The following is a 25798-nucleotide window of genomic DNA, read 5'->3' on the forward strand; positions in this document are numbered from 1 at the left end:
TAACAGATTATTATGATAAATGGATAGAATTTGGGCAGGCAGAGGTAAGCTCTTGTTCCCAACCCTTCTCCACTTTTAGTTCCTGACCTCCGTGAAGAAAATTTGGATTTACTGGAACTGAAGTCACTTGAACTTTCAAAGAAACCATCATATTCCATATTCTTTAAGAAAAAGAGAAATTCCATTTAAAGTAACTGTAGACAGTATAAAATACTTGGGATTCTACCTGCAAAGACAAATCAAGGAACTATATGAATACAAGTATAAGATACTTTTCATACAAATAAAGTCAGATCTAAATAATTGGAGAAATATTACTTGCTCATGGGTAGGCTGAGCCAATATAATAAAAATGACAATTCTACCTAAATTCGTCTGTTTATTCAGTGCTATGCCAAACTATCAAAAATTATTTTATAGAACTAGAAAAAATAATAAAATTCATCTGGAAGAACAAAAGCTCAAGGATGTCAAAGGGAATCAATGAAAAAAAAATTGAAAGAAAGTGGTCTAGCCATGCCAGATCTCAAACTATATTATAAAGCAGTAATTATCAAAAACAATTTGGTACTGGATAAGAAATAGAGTGGTGGATTAGTGGAATAGATTAGGTACAAATTACATTATAGTAAATGACCATAGTAATATAGTATATGATTAGCTCAGAGATCCAAGCTTTTTGTCATTATTTGACAAAAACTCCTGGGAAAACTGGAAAACAATATGGCAGAAACTAGGTCCAAGAGTGGACCCCTTAATAAAAGGATTTGTTCTGTAAAACTTGGACTCAGTCAAAAGGCTGCACCTGAGGACCTAGAAGGCCACATGTGGCCTCGAGGTCACAGGTTTCCCACCCCTGGTAGAGTAGACCAACATCTTACACTGCACACCAGGATAAGGTCAAAATGGGGATGTGATTTACACATAAAGGGTGATATCATAAGCATATTAAGAGAGCATGGAATAGTTTATCTGTCAGATTTATGGATAAGGGAAAAATTTAGGACCAAAGAAGAGATAGAGAGCATTACAAAATGTAAAGTGGATCATTTTGATTATATAAAATTAAAAAACTTTTGCACAGACAAAACCAGTGCAACCAAAATTATAAGGAAAGCAGAAAACTGTGAAAAAAATTTTGCAACAAGTATCTCTGATGAAGGCCTCATTTCTCAAATGTATAGAGAACTGGTTATAAAATACAAGTCATTCCTCAATTGATAAATGACCAAAGGATATGAACAGGCAGTTTTGAGACAAAGAAATCAAAGCTGTCTTTCGTCATATGAAAAAATATTCTAAATCACTATTGAACAGAGAAATGCAAATTAAAACAACTCTGAGGTACCACCTCACACCTATCAGAGTAACTAATATGACAAAAAAAGGAAAATGTTGGATGTTGGAGGAGATGTGGGAAAACTGGGATATTGGTGGAGTTCTGAACTGATCCAACCATTCTGGAGAGCAATTTGAAACTACACCCAAAGGGCTACAAACCTGTGAGTATCTTTTGATCCAGCAATACTATTGCTAAGTACTACTTATCCCAAAGACATACAAAAAAAGGGAAAAGGAACTATTTGGTCAAAATATTTATAGCAGTTCTGTTTGTGGTGGCTAAGAATTGGAAATCAAAGGGATGCCCATCAATTGGGGAATGGCTAAACAAGCTGGGGTATATGATTGTGATGGAAAATTATTGGAAAATATAATGGAAAATATAAGACATGACAAGCAGGAAGATTTCAGAAAAACCTGGAAAGACTTACATGAACTGATGTATAGTGAAGTGAATAAAACCAGGAGAACATTGTACATAATAACAGCAATATTGTTTGATGAAGAATTGTTAATGACTTAGCTGTTCTCAGTAATACAATGATCTAAGACAATCCCAAAGGACTGATGATGAAGCATACTATCTGCCTCCAGAGAAAGAACTGATATTGATTGAATATAGACTGAAGCATGCTATTTTTCATTTTCTTTCTTTCATTTTTTCCTTTTATTCAAGTTTTCTTGTACAAAATTACTAATATGGAAATGTCTTACATAATTGCATATTTATAATCTATATCTGATTGCTTACCATCTCACAGAGGGGGGAGGGGAGGAAGGAATAGAATTTGGAACTCAAAACTTTAAATAAAAATGTAAAAAAATAAATGACTTTGCCCAAATAAGCTATTTTGACTCTTATAAATACCCAAATTAACTATAAAGGACATATGAAGAAAGACACTATCTATATCCAGAGAAAGAACTGATAAATAGAAGTATATTGCATATATATACCTATTTGTATCTAATAGTAGACATCTGGGGGAAGAAAAAATAAATTTGTATGATAATTTTGTTGCATATTTGAAAGAAATAGAAAGTTGTGCATAGTGGATTTGCAGTTTCATGTGCAATCATCTTTTTTTATTGTACTATGTTATGGGGGAAAAAAAAACTCCAAGGGACATATAAAGAAAGCTGGTATCTATATCCAGAGAAAGAGCTGATAAATAGATGTATAGAATAATTTTACATATATGTATATACATATATACATATACACTCATATATGTATATATACATATATGCATTTATACATATATATATTTATAATACCAATTTTTGTCTAATGGTAGCCATCTCCAAGGTGAGGGAAGAAAAAAAAAGACATTTGCCTGATAATTTTGTTTTGTATTTGAATGGAACAGCAAGTTATGCAAAATAGATTTGCAGTTTCAGGTACAATCATCTTTTTTATTGTACTATGTTGTGGAAATGCTTGTTTTATTCCACAAGTTAAAAATAAAACATTTGTAAAATTGTAAAAAAAAAAGAAAAGAAAAGGAAGAGAAGCCACTGGCAAGAAATCTGCCTAGGTTAGAAATTTGTTTTTTTGTTTTGTTTTTTTGAAAACTCTTCCTCTAGGGTCAGTACAGCATCATCTGAATCTCTTATACCTTCCATAACTGTAGAACTCTCAAGTTAGAAGTAACGATGGAACTTGGGGCAAGTGACAAGCCCTTTGGCCTCAGTTTTCTCCTGGGTATAACTGAAGGAGTTGTACTGGATCATCTCTAAACCCCCTCTCAAACCTAGATTTCTCTGTGTGGAATGATGCTTCTGACACACTAAAAATCTGAAGTTATCATAAAGGATTAAATCATTTTCAGTTGACTATACTTTGTAAGGCAGTAAAGTAGATTGATATATTTTAGGAAGATTTTCAACCATAAAGGTAACAGGGAGGAAGGAAAGTACTATTCATTTCTCCTTAACCCATAGTTATCAAGAAAATGTAATCAGAACACCCCACCCGCCGTCTAGTTCCATTACTCCATTTTAAAATATGGTTTTTTGAGGTACAGTTTGACCTATTGAATTAAGTTCAGACTCAGATCTCTTCTCTTAGGGCCAGGAATTGAAAGATAAGATTCTTGACACTTTCCTCTAAGGTACTTATTCACTGCATCCTACTCACTGTGAGCCTCTTAGGGAAACTGCTTCACCTGAGTTTTCCCATTTGCAAAATCGGAGCTCTCAGCCTTCATGTCTAGCCAGCAGGTTATGTGGGAAGGAAAGCCAGTTTTAAGAGTAATACCTATAAGATCAAATATCAACATCCTCTGTGTGGCTTTTAAAGCCCTTTGCAAACTGACCTCTTCCTGACTTCCCAGTCTTCTTACGCTTTAGTCCCCTTACGCTTTCGTCCCCTTTACACACTCCACAATCCAGTGACAGTGGTTTCCTTGTTGTTCCTGAAGCACGTACAACTCCATCCCTTTTCACTGGTTATCCCTCTTTCCTGGAATATACTGTTATCTCTTCCACATCGCAACTTTCCCCATCGAGATATATCACTAATCTGCATAAGAAATTAAATGGGAATTTTGGGGGAGTTTTGTGAAAGCCGAAGGTGAGGGGCAGCTAGGTGGCTCAGTGGATAGAGCACCGACCCTGAAGTCAGGAGGACCTGAGTTCAAATCTGGCCTCAGACCAAACACTTGACACATATTATCTGTGTAACCTTGGGCAAGTCACTTAACCCCGATTGCCTCACTAAAAATTAAAAAAAAAGAAAGCCAAAGGTGACGGGTGAAGGCCAGCAGGCTTAGAAACTCAGAAATCCATAAAATATATGTATGGTGCTGTAAATATCCCATAAAAAAAAAAAAAGAAAAAATTCAGACTTCTTCTCTGGTACAAAGGGAGGACCAAAAACTTTTATGTGGATTTTCCTGATTGAGGAGACACCATGCTTAACCCTGGCAAAGTGGAAGAGATAATTGTACTCCCTCTTCACCTCTGACTCTGGGCTTCCCTGGCTTCCTTCAAGATTCAGCTCAAAACCTATTTTCTTGGTCCCCTCCTCACACCCTTCCTGAGATTACTTTGAATGTACATTGTAAGCCATTTTGACTTAGGCAATATTGTAAGAATTTAAGTTCCTGGACCAGATCTTGTATAGTTATTTACATGGTGCTTCCTCCACTAGAATGTGAGCATCCTCGAGGGCAGGGGCCATGTTTCTGCCTTTCTTTGTATCTCAAGTGCTTGGCACATAACAAATCAATGCTTGGTAAATGCTTACTGACTGACTAAATTCTAAATTCTCCTTCCAGATGTAGAGATGCTCCAGTCCAGTGCATCTAACGCGAAATCCGCAGACTCTTTTCCCGTAGCCACCAAAGACTCCATCATTCGCAAATTCTTGGAAGGTAAAAGCTGGGATATAGCCAGGGCAGAGGAAAGAGAGAAGAGAAATTGCAATCCAAGACTTTGTGTGGGTCTAGGAGAAAGCTGGCCTTACCTGTAGGCAGTGGCATATGTGGTATATTTTTAGCAGTACAGAAAGGGCCACCTGCAAAAAACCAAACCCAAACAAAAACAAACAAACTTCTCCAGACTGCTCACCATGAATCAGTCTGTTAAGTGTAAGGCATTATTTTCAGAAGGCCCCTGTTAAAATGGACATAATAAGTGAGAGGGCTAACACCTAGCCTATTGTCAACCACTAACATTTGGAAGTGGATTAGCTTGTTAGAGTAGCCACAGAGACTCACTCTACTCCACCCCCCCATCCTCGCCCCCCAGGCAACAGGTAGTGGTAAGATGGGTAGGTGTCAAATGGTAAGGAAGGAGAAGCTAGATTCTTCCTGTAGGTTTCCCTAATCCCTTGTAGAATGGGAAGCAGGCAGTAGGACATTGGAGTCCTAAGCTTGTTGTGGACCCAGAGATATCCCCTCATAATTCCATTCAAGCATCGAGGGAGTGGTTCATCTTTCTCTTATGGCCCCTGAATAGCATCATCTGTTTCTTGAATTCTGATAGGATGATAACCTAGATCCCAAGGAGTAAAATGAGGCTAGAGATAAACTTTCTTCTAAAATGATCCCCAGATAGGAGTAAATGGGTATTGGGGGCAGGGGGAGAGGAAAAGAAGCAAAGAGTGATAAATTAAAAAAAAAAAATGTTTTCTTTGTGTGTCCATATTTGGTTCAAGAGCTGGTTTTAAATATTTTCTAGAAATGACAGCATTTTTCTGAGCTGGTAGGGTCATTTGCTTCTCATTTCCTAGGCAACAATGTAGAAGCACCTCGTTTGGAGAGAGACTCTTGCCCTGGTGATGGGGATGAAGATGTTTACCACACAGTTGAAGATGATAGTGCCTTTTCTATGGATCTTGCCAACAGACCCCCAGTGCCTGTGCCCAGGCCGGAGGCCAGTCCTCATGCCAGTCACCAGATGTCCCAGAGTGAACCATATATTTCTAAAGGTAAGCCTGGTGGCATGTAATATTGCCTAGGGGATGCATTCATCTTGTGAAATTCATGCCAGGAATTGCAAAAAAGAAAGTTCTTTAATCCCATAAGAGTATTTCCCTACTGTTGTATGATTATAAATATTTAACACTATGAGTTGTTAGAGGAATATAGCCTTCCCAAATGGTTCCCCAACCACTTCCAGGACAACCACCACATTTGATTCCCACTAGGTTTAAGAGTTAAAATAAGGGGAAATTACCAGATCTGGTCCAGGAACTTACATTCTTACAATGTTGCACAAGTCAAAGTGGCTTACGTAGCTATTTTTGCCATATTTTAATGAAACAGATACTTATTGCTGAAGATCTCAATTGAAGAAGCAATTTTTTAACTTAAAAAAGTTATTGATGCTTTTTGTTATATCTGTATTCTTAATGTAGTCCTCCCCTACCTTCCCAACCAGCAAAGCATCTCTTGTAACAAAGGTTTTTTTTTTTAAAGAAAAAGGAAAAAGGATCTGTACAGCAAAACCAAACGACACATCAATCGTATTTGACATTATATGCAATATTCCACATTAATATTCCTCTACTTTTTTTTTTGGTGGGTCCATGAGTTTAATCAATATCACTTGCTGAGCACTTGTGCTGTGAGGAATTTAGGCAGGGTGGACTCTTCCAGGGATTGTATCAGAATTACAGCTCCATGTACCAACATTAAATTACATAGACCAGCATGGATGTAGCACTGGGATCATGCAAATCAGTGAAAGTCATATAGCAATTCCCAAACTGAGGAGTCATTTCAGAGCTTGTTGTTGTTCGCTCGGGTCTAATTTTTTTTGACCCTGTGGACCACAGCACACAAGGCCTTTCTGTCCTCCACTTGGACATCTTCTGACCTGAGGGGCTCATCTTCCAATGTCGTATCTTTTAGCATTTTAATACTGTCTGTGGAATTTTCTTGGCAAAGATGCTGGAGTGGTTTGCCATTTCCTTCTCCAATGGATCATCTTTTGTCAGAACTCTGCAATATTACCTGTCATCTTGGGAAACCCTGCATGGCATAGTTTATAGTTTCATTGAGTCATGCAACCCCCTTCTCCACACAAGGCTGTGATCCAAGAGGGGCTTTGTTGGCCTAAGGAACTTATTTTAAGTAAATTCTCCCTCACTAAAGCAGATCAGCATCTGCTTTGTGATTTATAGTTGCAGTTGCGTGGAGCACTGGGAGATTAAGTGATTTTCTCAGGATTATGTATGTGCCTGAGGCAAAGTCTTGAACTCTTGCCTTCCTGACTTCAAGATTGGTGCTCTATCCACTACACCACAGATGCCTCTTCTATTTGGCTTTTAAAGCCCTTCACAAATTAGCCTAACCTACCTCTCTAGCTTTATTATATGTTCCTCCCCTTTCTATACCGTACGTACAATCTAGACAACATAGCCTTCTTCCTGCTCTTTGCCCATGACATTCTGTCTCCATGTTTTTGTACTGCTCACCAGTACTCTCCTTTCTCATTTCTACTACATAGAATGCCTTACTTCATTCAATATTCCACTCAAGTACTACATTCTATATGAAACAGTTCTTGATCCCCTAAATTTCTAATGCTCCCCTTCCTTAAATGATCTTGAATTCATTTTTATAGTGTATATATTTATATATGTATGTATTATTCCCCCCTCTCTATCACTACCATCATGAAATGTAAGCTGCTTGAGGGGATGGACCCTTTCATTTTTGTCTTTGTAACTCAGTGCCTAGCACCGTGCTTGGTACGTTGTAGACACTTGATAAATGCTTGATGACTGATAGATTGTACTGCCAGTTTCCTTCATAGTGTGGTAAGGTAAAGCTGTGTAGGTGTGTTGATGGCATACATTAGACTCAAAAGGACAGACTAGAGATGCTAGAAGATATGGTAGGGAAGGGTAGCATCACAAAGCACAGAATGTGAGGTTAACCAACAACAAAAGATCTTGTCATAAAAGCCAGTACCATCAATCACCAAAGACCATGGTTGATATGAGCCCCAAAGGTTGGGGGTGTGCTCCTATCACAAGTGTTCTAGTATTTTTTAACAACCCATTAGAGTTCTATCATTGACTTATTTGTCTAACCCTGTTATTTTTTCAGCCTTCACCACTTCTTGGGATAGTGAGTCCTGTTATTTTGTAACTGACATATTACATTCTTTTGTTGTTGTTCAGTCCCTTCAGTCATGCCTGACTCTTTATGGCCCCATTTGGAGTTTTCTTGGCAAAGATACTGGAGTAGTCTGACAGTACCTTCTTCAGCTCCTTTTGTATATGAGGAAACTGAGGCAAACAGGGTTAAGTGACGTACACAGGGTCACACAGGTAGTAAGTGTCTGAGGCTGGATTTGAACTCAGGTCTTCCTGAGTTCAACACTCTATCCACTGTGCTACCTGGCTTCCTATATTACATTCTTTAATGAGTCCTAAACTGGATCAAGCTTTGAGGGGTCCCATAATTGCAGTATACTTCAATTAAATGATCAAAATTTTTGTTCTTTTCTGTTCACTTCATGATTTTGCTCATTTGTTTTCTTTTCCCTCTCTGCCTTTGTCTTTCTACACTGGAGAAGTACTATTTATATGTTTCTCTTCATTGAGAAATCCCTCCATTGTTGCCTCTTTCCATTGGACGCCATATTCCTGTGATGGACTTACTATTTTTTTTTTCTTTAGGGCAGGACAGCATTTTATCTCATGCGCACCCAATTTACAAAACATTTTACAGTTATTCCAGGAGGAGGATTCTCTAGAAGTTTGTGTTGGCTTTTATATAGTGTTGTTTCTTCTTTAGTATTTGCAGATAAAAGTCAGGAGAGGCCTGGAAATTTGTATATTTCTTCTGAGTTCATGAGAAAAGGTAAGATTTCCTTGATTAGTATTGTGTCTTACTTTTTTTGTAAGGTGGGATTGGGAGGAGTATTTATTATTGTTTTAAAAATTATTTCCAGGCTTAAATTTAGTCTGTTTTCTACTGCTTCTCATTTATCCTCACAGAAGACACTTAGCAACCTTCAAATGAGTGAAGTGGTGAGATGAATATTGGTGAGAATTAAGGACAGTCTGAACACGGAAGCCCCATCACAGTCCCATGCTTTTTTGCAAGTGGATTGACATTGTTCTCAAGATTCAGTAGAACAGGGCAGAGGTTGGGAAGAGAGGGCAGGATAGTATAACAATCACCTTGAAGAATCATCCTTGACTGAATAGGGTCTCCTCTACCACATATTACTTTTTTAGATTAGGTTCTGATCCATGACTTTCTAGGAGATTAAGGTTTGAAGGGGTCTGTTGATTACTTAGATCCTCCCACATCTAGCACTCATTTTGAGGGTTTCATAACTCCCTAAAAGATCCCTTTTGCTTTCTAACCTCATCACAAGCCATACTCTCTCATGATTTCATTCTCATTCAGCAAACATTGGAGACTTATTATGGAATTTTTTCCATTTTAAAAATTCTGAATTTAATAAATATCAATTAAAATGAGCCACTCCATATACACTGAGGAACAGAGAGGATTGTACATAAAGCTATAAATCTCCATCATGTACTTGCTTTTCAAATATATAATAAATTTAGTATGCAACTTTGAAAGCCGTCCTGCTTATCTACGATTCCTTCTGTTCTCTTCTGTGCATTTCAAAAACATCTCTTAATGTTTCTCTTTTCTCTCTTTTCCTTTTCTTTCTTTTTGGCAACCCTATTCCTAGCTTCCCTCTCTCTCTCCCAACTCCAGTCCTCCCAAACTGAGAAAAAGGACAGACAAAACCTTTGTAACAAATATGCATGATCAAGAAAAAAAATTCCCACATTAGTTGTGCCCAACAATATATGTCTCATTCTCCAACATGAATCTGTCTCCTCTCTATCAGAGGAGGGTAATATACTTTTGCTCATTGGTTCTTCGAAAGCATGTTAGCCATTACATTGATCAGAGTTCATAAGTCTTTCAAAGATGTTTGCTTTTATATATATATATATTTATAAGTATAAATATAATACATAATATTATATATAAACATATATATAATATATAAAATATATATATATATATTTTACATTGTGTAGATTGTTCTCCTGGTTCTGCTCACTTCACTCTGCATCAGTTTATATAAGTCTTCCCAGGTTTCTCTCAAACACATCCTTTTTACCTTTTCTTATGGCATAATAATATTCCATGGCATTTATATACCATCATTTGTTCCATCGCTCCCTAATTGGTGGGTACCCCATTAGCTTTCAGTTCTTTTCTATAACTTGAAGAGCTGCTGTAACCATTTCTGTGCATATGAGTACTTTTCATCTTCCTTTGATCTCTGTAGAGTAGAGAGCTAATAGTAATATTGCTGGGCCAAAGGGCATACGCAGTTTAGTGACTTTGGGGTATGGTTCCAGATTTAAGCACTTACTATGTGCAGTGCTCTGTGAAAGGAACTGAAGGAAGAGGTAAAGATCGCTAACATATGGCTCCTAACTCAATCATCTCACAGTGATTTTCTTTTATTTTCTAATTGTCCCTGACTGCCAGTTGCCTTTTTTCTCCTTCCTTCCTCCTGTTTTGCACAAATTCATAGAGTTTTCAAACTCCAAATCTAGCCCACTCCCCACTCTGCTACACCATCTCTTGGTGTTTGATTTGTTCCACCTAGGGTCTATATGGCGACTTTTTGGTTTTTTTCCATCTGTTTTTCAGAATCATTCTCTTGTAAGCTCCTTGAGGGCAGGGACTGTCTTTTGCCTCTTTTTGTATCCCGAGTGCTCAGCACAGTGCCTGGCACTGTAGGTGCTTAATAAATGTTTATTGCTTGATTCTTCTTATGTTACCCAGCTGTCTGCTTTTCCCTGTTGGATTCAAGTGTGTGTGTGACCTTAACCTAAAATTGTCTTTCCTCAGAATCATTGGTCAGGCCGTGGAGGGACAGACCTCAGTCAAGCATCTATGATCCATTTGCTGGCATGAAAACTCCTGGCCAGAGACAGCTCATCACTTTACAGGAACAAGTAAAACTGGGCATTGTTAACGTGGATGAGGCTGTTCTCCATTTCAAGGAGTGGCAACTGAATCAGAAGAAGAGATCAGAGTCCTTTCGCTTTCAGCAGGTAATTTCTGCTTTCCATGTGCTTGCCATGATTAGAGCTACAACACCCAGAATGGAGAGCTGCTGCTAGCCGGTGGCTGGTTCGCTAGCTTTCCTTGTTGCTGAGATATGCAGAACAAGGGGCTACTAGCTGAACAAAAGCCCCTCTGGCAGCCCCTCCACCTCTATGGTCTCCCAGAAATGTAAGTATAGGAGAAATCCCACTACTTTCTAGACCTGATCCTGCTCTCTGTGACTCAGGTTAGGAAACTGGCCTCACATACAGTCACTGGGATGTGGCTTTATGTCTCTTATAATATAAACCAAGGGCAGGCATCTGAGATTCACTGTTAACACAGCAGGAAAAGCCAGCCTAAGTGACTAATTAACTTTAGCTGGCACTGATAATGCCAGCTAATGAGTGGATGAAAAATATAAATACTATCAGCTAAGCACTGTGCTAAGAAGATGGCATAATATGGAAGAAGATGATCATCATTATCATAATAGTAAGAATACTTAGCATTCATGGGTTGCCTACTATGCTCCTGGCACTGTGCTAAATGCTTTACAATTATCTCATCTGATCCTCACAACAACTCTGGGAGGTAGGTGCTATTATTATCCCCATTTTATAATTAGGAAACTGAGGCAGACAGCAATAAAGTGAGTTGCTCAGGGTCAAACAGCTAGTAAGTATATGAGACTACATCTGAACTCAGGTTTTCTTGACTTCAGGTCCAGTGCTTTGTGCGCTATGGTGCCACCTAGCTGCCCAATCATAAAGTCATTCAGTATTAGTAATATTAAGTACAAGTGATAAGACTTTTATTTTTGTATTCAAAAGTCTTGCAAATTGGAGGCAGTTAGGTGGCACGGTGGATACAGCACCAGCCCTAGAGTCAGGAGGACCTGAGTTCAAATCTGGTCTCGGACCAGACACTTGACACTAGCTGTGTGACCCTGGCAAGTCATTTAACCCCAACTGCCACACACACACACACACACACACACACACACACACACACACACACACTCACACACAAAACAGAACAGAGGTTCCCAAATTTATTTGGTATACTGCCGCCTTTTAAAAAAAATTACTCAGGGGCAGCTAGGTGGCACAATGGATAGAACACCAGCCCTGAAGTCAGGAGGACCTGAATTCAAATCCAGTCTCAGACACATGACACTTATAGCTGTGTGACCCTGGGCAAGTCACTTAACCCCAATTGCCTAAAAAAAAAAAAATTACTCAGCAGCCCCCCAAAAAAATCTACTTTCTTTAACCTTTAATGGTTTTTTTTTTTAGAAATTTGTGTCATTTCAAAAAATATAAAATTTTTAAAATTATACATCTTAAATTTAATAATTTATTGTAAATTTGTGGGGTTTTTCCTGCACTGAAATTTTGTTGATGCGATATTGCATCATGTAACCATATAGTATCATACTGTAAACAAGTCATTACATGTACATATTCCTGCTGATGCATGCTGGAGTTCTCGACAATGTGCTTGCCTGCCAACACTTGCTTCTTAAGACTGGTTGGGAGACTTGACCACTGATTGGTTATAACTTGTATTTTGTGTGTTTATTTGGAAAATAATGTAATCACTATGACTTTAACTCTGTTACACAACAGATGAAACATGTACAAATGATTTTTCAAAATTTTCTACTCTTCTTTCCTTATGTTTCTACTGCCCCCTAATTGTACCCAAGACTACTACTCCGTTCCATCTTTCCAGCACCCCCCAGGGAAAGATATTGCCTACTTTGGGAACCTGTGGTCAAGAGTCAGGAAGACCTATGTTCCAATCCAGTCTCAGACACTTGCTGGCTGTATGACCCTGGGCAAGTCATCTAACCTTGTTTGCCCAAGTTTCCTCATCTGTAAAATGAACTAGAGAAGGAAATGGCAAACCACTCCAGTATCTTTGTCAAGAAAATCCCAAAAAGGGTCACAGAATCAAACATGACTGAAAAACAACTAAACAATAAAAATTATACAATATATAAAAGTATATATTGTTATTAATAAACTGGGTTATTATTTATAATGTCAACATGGAAGTATTTCTCTAGTGGCATACTCCAGAGCTCGGTCTTGGTCCAGTTCTGTGCAGCATTGATAATAACTTAGATACCGTATAATCAGATGTGTGCTTAAGGATAACTAATGCATTCAATGACAGCATCAAGATTCAAAAATATTTCAACAGTCTGATACTCTGGGCTAAATCTAGTGAGACAGAATTTAAGAAGAATAAATTTGTCCTTCATTCAGGTTATAAAGAGTCAAAGTACAAAATGAAAGAAATGTGGCTTAACAGCGCTTTACATGGAAAAAAAAACAACTTAGAAGTGTTAATTAATTACAAGCTCAGGATGAGTCAGCGTGTTATGCGGCTGCCAGAAAAGCTAATACATAAATTTTTGGTGTGGGTAGTCCTTCCCCCAGTGCTGATCACAACCCTTCCAAACCCTCTCCAGCTTTGTAGATGGCAATCATGAATTTCTGTAGCTGAAAAAAAAAAAATCATCTCTTAGTGCACCAAGCATCCTAAAACGGTGCTTTGACCACGTCCCACTTTGGCACAAAATCTTTCAGTGTCTCTCAGTAGTTACAGGATGAAGTCTGAATTCCTTAACCTGGCCACCAAAGCTTCCTCCAGCTTTGTCCCATCCTCCCTTTCCTGATTATTTCTTAACTACGTCTCCAACAATACTCCTCCGTCCCTGCCAGACTTAGCTCTCTCTGAGTCTGCCAGGCCCTCCCCTGCTTTTTTTTTTCCTTCTACACCTTTGCCAGTCACTTAATAAATATTTACTGATTAAATCGTCGATGGTCCTCTAACCCTAACTGGATCCGGTTGACTCCCTTTAGGGAGCAGGCAGGAAGCGTAGACAACGCCCTGAGAGCATAGTGTTTAAAAAAAAAAAACAAAAAAAAAACCAGCCCTGCCCAATCATGTGCTGATGTGTGGCAAACATGTGGGGATCACACCAGGTTCTTGCCTCTAAACCGCCCCCTCTGGAATCTTCAGTCCCCAGATGGCTCTAGAGGCTCTTTGAATTGTCTCCGCCCTTCTGATCCCAGTTCCATTGTTAGGACCAGCTTTTAGCACTTCTGATGCAGATGTTTCCAGCATTCCTTCTCTCTCCCTGGCAGGAAGCTCCCCTCTAAAACACCTGTCTTTCACTGCACTCAGTTCTGGAACCTCAGGGTCTGCCAGCCCATTCCCACCTCTTCAGTGGCTCTCTGTTAACCCCTGACTTGCTACTACCTTGTGGTAGAATAGCCACTATGTCACTGGAGCTATCTACAAATAGGATCCTAGGGCCAATCAATCAATCAACGAGCATTTATTAAGCACCTGCTGTGTGCCAGGATCATAGCCGGAAGGCACCTTAGAAGCCATATAATCCAATTTACAGATGTGGAAACTGAGGCCCAAAGAGGTGAATTGAAACACTACTTATTCTGTACAAGGCACCCAGGATGAAAAGAGGTTGTAAGACATGGCTGTAAAACTCTAAGAAGAGTTTTCAATCTCTCTAGGGCAGGTTTTCTTAACATGGTTGGAGTTCATGAACTTTGATGGGGAGAAATTATATCTTTATTTTCACTAACCTTTGGATTTCCATTGTCATTCTTTGTATTTTATTTTTATGCATTTAAAAACATTCTGAGAAGAGGTCCACAGGCTTTGCCCGCCTGCCAAAGGCATCCATCAGCTTTCGTGGGGGAAAATGATGTCTTTATTTTCACTAACCTTTGCATTTCCATTGTCATCCTATGTATTTTATTTTATGCATTTAAAAACATTATTCTAGAGCAGCTAGGTGGTGCAGTGGATAGAGCTCCGGTCTTGGAGTCAGGGTAGCTGAGTTCAAATCCAATCTCAGACCCTTGACCTAGCTGTGTGACCATGGGCAAGTCACTTAACCCTGATTTCCTCACCAAAAAAAACAAAACAAACAAAAAAAAACCCCAAACCATTATTCTGAGAAGGGGTCCACAGGTTTCACCAGCCTGCTAAATGGGTTCATGGCACAAAAAGGTTAAGAACCCCTCGTCTGGAGAGATGAGATGTGCACATAAGGAGATAAGTAGAATCAGAATCTCAGTGCCACTCTGAATTCCTATAGTCCATGTAGCACATGTCGGGTGTATATCCAAAGCTACCTTATACTGGGAGGCAGGGTAGTGTGGTAGCAAGGGTGCTAAGCAGGCATGCCTGAGAGATGGTTTCAAAGCCCATCTCTTCTGTTTATTAGCTGCTTGACTTTGGGCAAGTCATTCGGCCTCCATGAGCCTTAATTTTCTTATCTGTAAAATGGGTATGATACAACTTGTTCTACCTATGTCACTGGTTGATTATGAGGAAAATGCCTTAAAGCAACATAGACATGTGAGTTGTTATCACAGTTATTATTATCATCATTGTGTAATCCACCTCCTTCATTTTAAGATGAGGAAACTGAGGCCTAGGAGATGAAGTGACAAGCAATAGCCCTACGTGGTAGCAGTCTTGGGACGAGAACTCTAGCCTCCTGCTGACTCCCAGCTTGGTGCTTTCACTATTCCAGTGCCTTAAACTCTAGACAGAAGCTCATGGGAGGGGTGGGATTGTAAAGGAAGCCTGTGAGGGGCAGCTCGTTGGCGCAGTAGATAGAGCAGGAGGACCCCAGTTCAAATGTGACTCAAACACTTATTAACTGTGTGACCCTGGGCAAGTCACTTAACCCTGATTGCCTCCCCTCCCACCAAAGGCAGAGGGGAGTATATATATATATATATATACACACTTATATACTTATATAAGTATAGATGAAGAAGCAAGATGTTTCTGGCAGGAGGAATTGTGGGAAGAAAGGGTCAGATACAGGAATGTAAAGAGTCCATCTGGAAACAATGAGAAAACTATTCTGGCTAGAGCAAAGGAGTTTATGTATAAGAGTAGCTGGAGATAAGGTTGAAGAGACTGGTAAAGGCCAGAATTCAAAGAGTCTTAAATGACAGGCTAATGAATTTCAACTTCATTTCAGGGAAGGTCTCTTGTTTAGCTGTTTTCAATTGTGCTGACTCTTCCTGACCCCATTTGGGGTTTTCCTGGCGAAGATACTGGAACCACTTCCTTCTTCAGCTCATTTGACAGATGAGGACATTGAGGCAAATAGAGTTAAGTGACTTGTCCAGAGTCACAAAGCTAGCAAGTGTTTGAGGCAGAATTTGAACTCAAGTCTTCTTGACTCCAGGCCCAACACTCTATACACTGTGCTATTTAGCTGCCGGAAAGAATCTTACTTTGGGACATAAAAAGAATAAAAGTCTGAAAGTGTTTGCTTTTTCCTGATGGTTGGTTGAAAGCCACCTGTATTGAGCCTTGTTAATTTTATTTCCAGGGAAATATTTTATTTTAAAAAAAATTAAGTCTGCCTACAGCCTTGGTGCCACAAGGATAATGTCAGAGTATATATTAAAAATAAATTTATTTTCAATCTTCTAGGAAAATCTTAAACGGTTACGAGACAGCATAACTCGAAGACAACTAGAGAAGCAAAAATCCGGGAAACAATCAGGTATTACTTTTTATTTGGGACAATGTTTAGGTCCCTGGTTATAGTAGAAAATTTTAAAAATTAATGTAGTATGTAAATTAATGTAGAATGTAAATTCAGAATCACATTCCATGGTTTTGGGCCTTTGGAATTAGTCATCATTCAAGTCAAAACAGCGAAGCTCCCCCCCACCCTCTACCATAAAGCAGCAAGTGGTGAAGGAGCATGGGATAAATGATTAAGTGCAAATGACAGCTGGTTCATAAATTTTAAAAGCAAATATGTCTTGCATAACATCAGGGTGCAAGTGGAATTGTTAGAGTTGATGAGACAGCAGTCTATTTCCTCTTTCAAGCTCAGGAAGACAACAACTTCATCTCTAATGTCTGTGCTTCCCTATAGGAAAGTCTGAAGTGATTAGAATTTTTTAAAAGGGGGTGGCCAAACAGACGTCCATGGATCATTTTCTAGAAAAGTCATCAAGAGGCCCTAAATCTCTTGAAAGATGCTTGTCAAGATCTTACCTAAAGGAACCCTTTTAAATTCCATGACCCTTATTAAAATGTTCCTTTATGGTTTGGTTTCATTGTAAGTGGTAGTATATCTTTCTTTTAAGAATCCTAATGCACTATCGACATTTAGCCTGCATCTCTTGACTTTGACAAATTCCTGGCTTCCCTTTGTCTCTGCTGGAGCTGAGAAAGGTTGAAGGCCTAACCAATCAACAAGTATTTATTAAATGTCTACTCTGTGCCAGGAACTGTGCTTGGCCCTGGAGTTATAAAGATGGTTCCTGTCCTCAAGGAGCTTATATTCTACTGAAGGAGACAAAAATATGATGGAGAGCACTGGTGGGGGAGGAGGGAGAGACAGGAAAGGCTTCAAGTAGATGAGTTTTGAGGGATTTTAAGAGGTTGAGAAGAGGTCATGGAGGACAGCAAGTGAAAAGCCCAAAGACAGGAAATGGAATGTTGTGTGTGAGGAAAAGCAAAAAGGTCAGTTAGTATGGATAGTAGCATGTGTAAAGGGGCAGCTAGGTGATGCAGTGGATAGAGCACAGGGTCTGGAGTCAGAAGGACTCATCAAATCTGGTCTCAGACACTAGGTGTGTGACCTTGGGCAAGTCACTTAACAGCTGTCTGCCTCAGTTTCCTCATCTGTAAAATGAGCTGGATAATGAAATGTTCTTTGCCAAACACACACACACACACACACACACACACACACACTCACACACACACACATAACCAACGGAGTCATGAAGAGTTGGACACAAACGGAAAAAAAAAATTGTAAAGAGTATGTAAAGCAGAATAATGTAAGGGACTGGAAGAATGGGTTGGAGTCAGTGGTGAAGGGTTTTAAATGTCAAACAGAGGAGCACTTAAATGCCAAATGGATGAGCCCAGCTCACTAGCAGCCAACCAGGGAGCCAGAAAATTCCCATTCAAAAGGTAGAAATGAAAATGAGCACAAAGCAGTGAATGAATCTGGGAATTGAGATTTTGTCACTCACTTCATATGCATAAACACCAGGTCTTTCCTGTTAAAATATTTGCTCTTCTATTATTCCCTTCTTAAAATGGAAGCGGTTTGAGTTTCAGTGTGTTTCTAGTTCATCCCTGGAAAAAGAGAGCCCAAAGTCAAAATTTATTTAAAAATAAAATTCTAAGTCTAGAAATGTTCATTTTAACATCATTTTGTACTTAGAGTGTGGACCAGACTTTGTTTTTGGAAAGAACAATGCACAAGGCAATGGGGCTCCCCCTCTGAAATATAAGAGGGAAAACCTTTAAAGCTTTGCAGACCATGTCTTTGGATTTAATGTATCTTCAATTGCTATTTTCACACACCAGATAACATACCTCTTAGCAAGCTCCTGACTGGCCCAAGCTGCCTTGAATCCCAGCAGCTGGGCCCCCCTCAGCTTTGAAAAAGCACCTTCAGCCACACCCAAAACCAGGGGAGGGAGAGGCTGCAGCCAGACGGAACTTCCTGGGTTGTAAAAATCTATTTAGCCAAAGGCACACAAGAAATCATATACCTGCAAATAGGCCCCACCCAGGTGCCTTGGGAAGGCTTGATGGTAATTCTGACGCTCTGGAAATTGGCCTTGGTGGATTTGACCTCTTGCTTTGGCTTCTCAGTGTGTTTTCTGCAGAAATTAGTGATCTCAGAGGCATTTGTCCTCTGCCAGGAGAAGTGGTCGTTTTCCCTGAAGGGTCAGGCAAGGTTCCAACCTGATTCTGGGTAGAAATCTGGAGAAGGGGAGACAGAAAGAGAGAGAGTGAAAGATGTGAGTTGTATATACTTCGTAAATGTTTGTTGGATTGAATGAAAGCCAGTGGAGAGCCACGTTAACTATTAGCCCATGTTTAACTCTTTATTGAATAAGGGAACTCAAGTTCCCTAGCAGGAATCCAGCCATACTGCAGCTCAGTCTTGGAAGTCTATGCACCTGTGGGACTTCTCTTTAAGGTTCTTAACTTACATTTTTATGCTATGATTACTTAAACTCACTGATTTCTGCAGGACACACACCGAAAAACTTAGAGCAAGAGGAATTATGTCCAATTGTAATGAAATACAGTTATCAAGATATTAAAAAAATTCAACTTGCAGACCCCAGGTTAAGAACTCCTGCTTCATGGTGCTATAGCCCCTTCTGGGTTATGATAATGAAGGAAGACCGCATAGTGTTAGAAAAGAACCCTCCATTTTTAGCTGAAATACTTACTTGTTCTCTTCCTAAAGTCACCTCCTCTACCCTTCCCTGCCCATTTTTCAGAATCAAGTGAGAAAGGTATTCTCTAGGAAACTAAGAATTTGGGTGGTTTTTTTTTTGTTTTGTTTTGTTTTGTTTTTTTTGTTGGGTAGGAGTTTCTTTTTTTTTTAATTTTTGGTGCATGGAGGCAGGTAGGTACAGTAGATAGAGCTCAGGGCCCAGACTTAGGAAGACCTGAGTTCAAATTATGCCTCAGACTCTTACTAGCTACATGACCCTGGGCAAGTCACTTAACTTCCTCACTATAAAATAAGAGTAATAATAGCACCTACCTCCCAGTGTTGTTGTGAAGAGCAAATGAGATAATGTTTGTAAAGTGCTTAGCACAGTGCCTGGCACATAGTAGGTATTTAATAAATGCTTATTCTCTTCCCCTTTTAATGACTGTTGTGAGCATAATAAACAGGATAGAATGTAAGCTCCCTTATAGAACATAAGTTCCATGAGGGCAGGGAATGTTTCCTTTTTGTCCTCATATCCCCAGTGCCTGCCACATACTTGATAAGTGCTTGTTGTTTGGGATAGATAGTTGAGGTTCGTGCATAATTCTCACTTTTCCTTTTTGATTCTAGACTTAGAGATCACGGTTCCTATTAGACATTCTCAGCAACTCTCTGGAAAAGTAGAGTACGGAATCTACGAAAGTGGCCCCAGGAAGAGCATCTTACCACCAAAAAGCACATTACGCCGAGGCGACTGGAAAACAGAAAGTACTTCGAGTACATCAAGTAAGGGGGGTTAGGGATGGGAACGAGGTGGGGAGTGGAGGGTAGCTGGACAGCCTTTTGTCTTTGGTCCAGCTGGGTGAGTCAGGCCTAGCTGGGTGTCCAGCATCCGTACAAGGCATGAGACCATCTTGCAAGGGAGCTCAGAGGCTGTCTAGCCTGACCCCCTCATTTTTCAGATGAAGAAATGGGAGTCCCAGGGTCACTCAAGGTCACACAGGTGGTAAGCATCAGCAGTGGAAAGGATCATGGATGAGTGTGTGAGTTTAAAGCTGCTTCCTTTTCCTCTTCCTAGTTTAAGAAATGAGCATCTCGAATTATCTTTCCCAGGGGCCTGAAGGTATTTTGCGTACATTGCATTTGGTCAGGATATAGGTTGGATGTTTTCCCAAAAGCTGACTTGCACAAACCTGAGCATAGCCTATAATTGTGGTCTTAGAGGGAGGACATTTGAAGTGATGGAGAACATTGATGACAAAAATAAATTTAAAAACCTTTATTTGAAATAAAAGATCTGAAAAACTGTACCCAAATCATATAAAATATATCTTTTGAATGTGAATTATTTTTAAGTGTACATACATAGTTTTCCTTTTAAAGAAATCTCATTTTAAGGGTATGGCCTATATTTGGACTGATATGGTATCTGTGGAAAAGAAATGTAGCATAATAGATAAAAGACCAGCCTTGGAGTCAACAACGCTTGATATTAAGTCCTGCCTCTGACATAGCAGTTGGGTGACAATAAGTCACTTAATCTTCTTAGTACCTTAGACAACTCTTTTAAAATTACAAGTTATAGATGAGTTGTCCATCTACATCAAAGGAAGAAATTTCCACAACAGGAAAGCCTGTTTGGGAAATCCCAAGTCTGGACCAAAAAATCAAATAAATACCCAAAACAATATTAGCCTATTTCTTTCATCTCTCCAACCAAAGTTGACTACATAGCAACCATTTATCCTGCCCATTTTACAGATGGCTAACCCTAGGCTTTTAATGGGAAAGTAACTTGAGTAAAGTTAGAGTTAGGACAAAATAAAGCAAGGCACAAACTTCAAGAATAATAACATTTTAAGCTAGTGAAGAGATTAAGGAGGAAACTTGTTTTTGACCAGAAAACTAGAATATAGTGCCTGGCATAACAGGCAACTCATAGCACTATGCAGGCAAGAGCTATTGGCTTTATTAGTCTACCGAGTGAGGCTGTGAACTGACTGTCCTGATGTACTGGCCTCACAAATGCATTGGATTACGTTCGCTCTTCGTCAATAAATTTCATGCTCTTCATCAGAAAAGTGATAAAAGAGTCAGAGGGAAGCTAAGCACTTGCAAATTTCAGTAGCTAACCTATTAAATTACTCCACTGGAAAATCATAAGGATTGAAAAAATGGTATAGCTCAGGGTACTCGAGGGAGTATTATGAAATTGTAGAATGTCCGAGACGGAAGCAACCTCTGTGGGTCTTCTAGTTCACAGGAATGTAAGGGAACCAGATGAAAATGTAATTGGGAGATATTTTAAAAATTTTTTTAAAGAATATTTTATTTTTTCGGGGCAGCTAGGTGGTGCAGTGGATAGAGTCCTGGTCCTGGAATCAAGAAGACCTGAGTTCAGATCCGGTCTCTGACACTTGGCACTTACTAGCTGTGTGACCCTGGGCAAGTCACTTAACCCCACTGCCTAGCAAAAAACAAAACCAAAAAAAAAAACCCTCTGAACTAAGAATATTTTATTTTTTCCCTAATTACATGTAAAGACAGTTTTTAACATTTACTTTATTTTTTCAAATTATATGTAAAGACAATTTTTAACATTCGTTTTATTTTTTCCAATCACATGTAAAGACAATTTTTAACATTCATTTAAAACAATTTTTGAGTTCCAAATTTTCTCTCTCCTTCCCTCACCTCTGCCCTTCTGAGAGAGTAAACAATTTGATATAGGTTATATACATTCAATCATGCAAAACATATGACCATATTAGTCATGTTGTGTAAGAAGACACAGATAATTGGGAGATACTTAACAAAATAAATAAAAATACGATAGCGCAAAGATAATGTTGACATATGGTTTTCCAAGACAATATGAGCTGGCAGGGATCCTCATGCAGAATTAACAGCCCCTGGTTTCTAATTGACTTTGACACCATTGGTCTACTCCGAATCCTCCCTTTGTAGGCGAAGTATCTGAGGCCCAGATTTGTCCTAAATCACATAGTAAGTCAATTGCAGATTCAGGACTAATACCCAGGTCTTCCAGTTCTCAGCCCTATGTTCTTTCTACTATGCCAATGTAACAACGTCTGGCTTAGCTGTCATTACAACCTTCTGCACGAAGTCTCAGTGCAAATTTCTTGCACGTATGATTTAATCCAGTTACTACTGTAGTAGTAGTGTGCCAGTGAATAGAGGGCTGGGTCTGGAGTCGTCAAAAACCTGGGTTCAAGATATGAAAATGAAAGGGTTTAAGGTATATTGTCAGTGAGCCAAATAAAGTTTATGGTGAAGAAAAGGCATTAGTAGATTTTTTTTTTATTACACAGAAGAAAGAAATTTGGAAGGGGACACAAATAGGATAGTTCTGTTTCTTCCTTGTTAAATTTAATGTGCGCTTTTAAAAAACAAATTGTATGTAACATTAGTTCACAGTTTCATATAGAAACCTCTTTTTTGTCCTTCTTTGTATATTAGATGTTTGCGTTTGTTGATGATTTTTTAAAAGTTCACAAAAACAGAAATTAAAAGTTAGTGGGATTAAAGAAGGACATTCTTTTTTTCTTTTAGAATAATTGATGTGTTTTACATAGTACTTTGTATATAGTAGAGGCTTAGTAAATATTTATTGAATTTAAAAACAAATAAACAAACAAAAAGTCTAGAGGGGAAACAACTGAATTTGACAATAAAGGAAAAGTTGACATTTCGTTTTAAGGGAGAGGAGGGGAGAATTCAATTCACTTCAACAAACTCTAAGCCCCTTACTATGCGCCAGGCACCGAAGGCTACAAAGACAAAAATGAAACAATCCTTACCCTCAAAGAGCTTACATTCTACTTGGTGTAAACCACATTGGTATTCAAATAGATACAAAACAAGGTCATTAGAGGAGGAAGTGAATTGAGAACTGGGAATACTTGGGAAGGTTTCACAGACAAAACACAAAGTGGCTGAACACGTAAGGAAGATGATGACTTGGAAAGGCAGAGTGGAGGGAAAAAGTCTGCCCACAGTTTGGAGGGGTAGAGTTCATGCAAATGCACTGAAACACAGAGTCCATAAATGGGAATCATGTGCAGAAAGCCTGGGAAAGTACTTCGGAGCTGGGTTGTGGAGAACCTTAAATACCCGGCCTTGGATGTTACCCTCATAACAATATTGTTGTTGTTGTTCTGTCATGTCCGACTCTTTGTGACCCCTCTGGGGTTTTCTTGGCAGAGATGCTGGAGGGATTTGCCATTTCCTTCTTCAGCTCATTTTACAGATGAGGAAACTGAGGCAAGCAGGGTTAAGTGACTTGTCCAGAGTCACACAGCTAGTAAATGTCTGAGGCAGGATTTGACCTTAGGAAGAAGAGTCTCCCTGACTCCAGGCCCAGCGCTCTATCCACTGCACCACCTAGCTGCCCAAGCCAACAGAGAGCCACATAAAGCCTTTGAGCAAGGGTCAGGCAGGGATCTTAAAAAGATCATTTTGCCAACTAGATGAAAGAGGAATTGGAGTGGGGATAGACTAGAAGCAAGAAAACAGATTAGCAGACCATTATAATAGTCCCAAAGTAAATTATTTTTCCTTTGTGTTTTATCTTGATAGCATTTGGTGCCTAGGTAGGAAAGAATTGATTTCTGGGAGCAGTAGGTATTGTGGTTTGATATAGAAAATGATATTCCCTGTTGCAGGATACGTGGTTCCTGCCAAAGACTTTCATTTTAGCCTGACTGATTAGAGTATGTTGTTGACTTGGCCAGTCTCCTTCCATGCCATGACCACAGATGGCATACCAGTTCCAGCTAGCTGTTGTGAGAACATGACACGAGGCCTAACCAGTAAAGAGAGATTGGTAAACTCATCACTGCTATTGAAGAGCCAGTCTGGTAGCAAGCAGGAAGCAATACAGCTGAGTTCTACCCCACAACTGTTCCACACAGATCTAAAAAACAAAGCAGACCAAACCCTGATCAGGAAATCCAAGAAGAAGAAGAAAAAAATCCCAGTGAGTCATTTTTCCAGCCCTGGTAGGCACAGGCAAAGGTCAAGAAGAGAGGTCTGCAGACGCTGGGGAGGGGGCCTACCTAGGAAAAGCTCCTACAGAGTATTCCATCACAGAGAAAGGGTGTGCACCAGGGCAAGAAGAGGTCCCAGATCCAACACAGAAGGACCTCACCAAGAGGCAGGACTCAGGAATAAGTGCCAGCTGGTGGCTCAGTTGCTCATTGCCCCAGGTCCAGGTCACAGAACCAAGGCTGACTGAGGAGGAGACTTAATGTAGGGGGTCCAGGTTGAGTAGTGGTCATGGGTCCTAGGCTGTGTACTAAGCAAGGATCAAGTTCACACACAAGTAGCAGCTGTGTGGTTCTGACCCCAAGAGCATAGCAAAGTTTTAGTTCCATCCGTTAGTCCAGTATGAAACTTGCACTGGCATATCAAGGCAAGAATTCCAGACCTTAGAGGAGCCTGCAGTCCTGCAACTCTGAACCAGCAGAAGTTTCTAGCTGGCTGACAGTCGTTAAGTACAGCAGCAGTCTACTGGAATTCCAATCAGAAGCAAGCCAACAGAAGTGTTGTGCAGACCCAAACCCAGGTCAGTAGCTTGGAGAGCTCCTACCAGGAGGGAAGTGATCAGATTTTGCTTTGGATCAGATCACTTTTGGAGCAATGAAAGCTTGCAGGTCCCCAGCCTGAGCTATCTCTGAGATTCTTGAACACAACCTCAATACCTCAAGAAAGTGAAAGCGGGACCCTAGAGAACACAAGCTCAGCTCAGATATCCCCTCTAGAAGTGTGCAGAACCCGCCCCTAAACTGAAATGAGGAAGTAAAGTAGAAGAAGGAGCAAACAAAAAAATCCCACCATAAAAAAAAGTATCCTGGTGACAGGGACGTTGAAGACACAAACGCAGAAAAAGAGAATGATTCTAAAACATCTATAAGCAAAACCTTAAAGAAAAGCACCTTGAAGGGCAGTTAGGTGGTGCAGTGGATAGAGCTCTGTCCTTAGAGTCAGAAGGACCTGATTTCAAATCTGGCCTCAGACATTTGACACTTACTAGCTCTGTGACCCTGGGCAAGTCACTTAACCTCCATTGCCTCACCAAAAAGCAAAAAAAAAAGCACCTTGGGCACAAGTTCAACTCAAATTCTTGGAAGAGATGAAGGAAGAGTTTTTTAAAGTATAAAATTATTTAATAAATGAAATGAAAGTGCTAATGGAAAAAAAATTAGAACTTTAAAAGAAAGAATTGAAAAGGGAATTAATAGCTTAGAACAAGAGGTTCAAAATATTAACCAAACACTGAACTCTCTGAAAATTAAAGTGGACCAAATAGAATATAATTATTCCATGAGATAATAAGAAATAGTAAAATAAGATCAAAAGACTGAAAAATAGAAGATATAAATTATTTCATAGCAAAAGCAATTAACTTGGAAAACAGATTAAGGAGAGGCAATTTAAGAATCATCAGAGTATACCTTATGTGATGTCTAAAAGAGCCTAGACATCATATTTAAAGAAATCACAAAAGAAAATTGCCCAACTCTCTTAGAACTGTAGAGCGAAGTAGAAATAGAGAGAACCCATCACACAACTCCAGAAAGAAACCTCAAAATGAGTA

The 25798-nt window shown here is 39.4% G+C and overlaps 1 protein-coding gene across 2 annotated transcripts in view; it reads left to right on the top strand.

Moving 5' to 3' along the window:
• PIK3AP1 (phosphoinositide-3-kinase adaptor protein 1) overlaps positions 1-25798 on the top strand; it is a 148225-nt gene that overhangs the window by 107285 nt on the left and 15142 nt on the right. Inside the window, exons 9-14 of one of the 2 annotated variants that reach the window (XM_027859633.1) lie at positions 4623-4718; positions 5579-5776; positions 8598-8663; positions 10701-10906; positions 16401-16473; positions 19810-19965. In XM_027859633.1, the coding sequence (XP_027715434.1) occupies positions 4623-4718; positions 5579-5776; positions 8598-8663; positions 10701-10906; positions 16401-16473; positions 19810-19965 (795 nt within the window). The remainder of the gene's footprint in view (positions 1-4622; positions 4719-5578; positions 5777-8597; positions 8664-10700; positions 10907-16400; positions 16474-19809; positions 19966-25798) is intronic. The other variant, XM_027859642.1, reaches the window with a different exon arrangement.

Source organism: Vombatus ursinus, unplaced genomic scaffold (assembly GCF_900497805.2).
Source record: "Vombatus ursinus unplaced genomic scaffold, bare-nosed wombat genome assembly UNPS02000749.1, whole genome shotgun sequence".
Classification (NCBI taxonomy): domain Eukaryota; kingdom Metazoa; phylum Chordata; class Mammalia; order Diprotodontia; family Vombatidae; genus Vombatus; species Vombatus ursinus.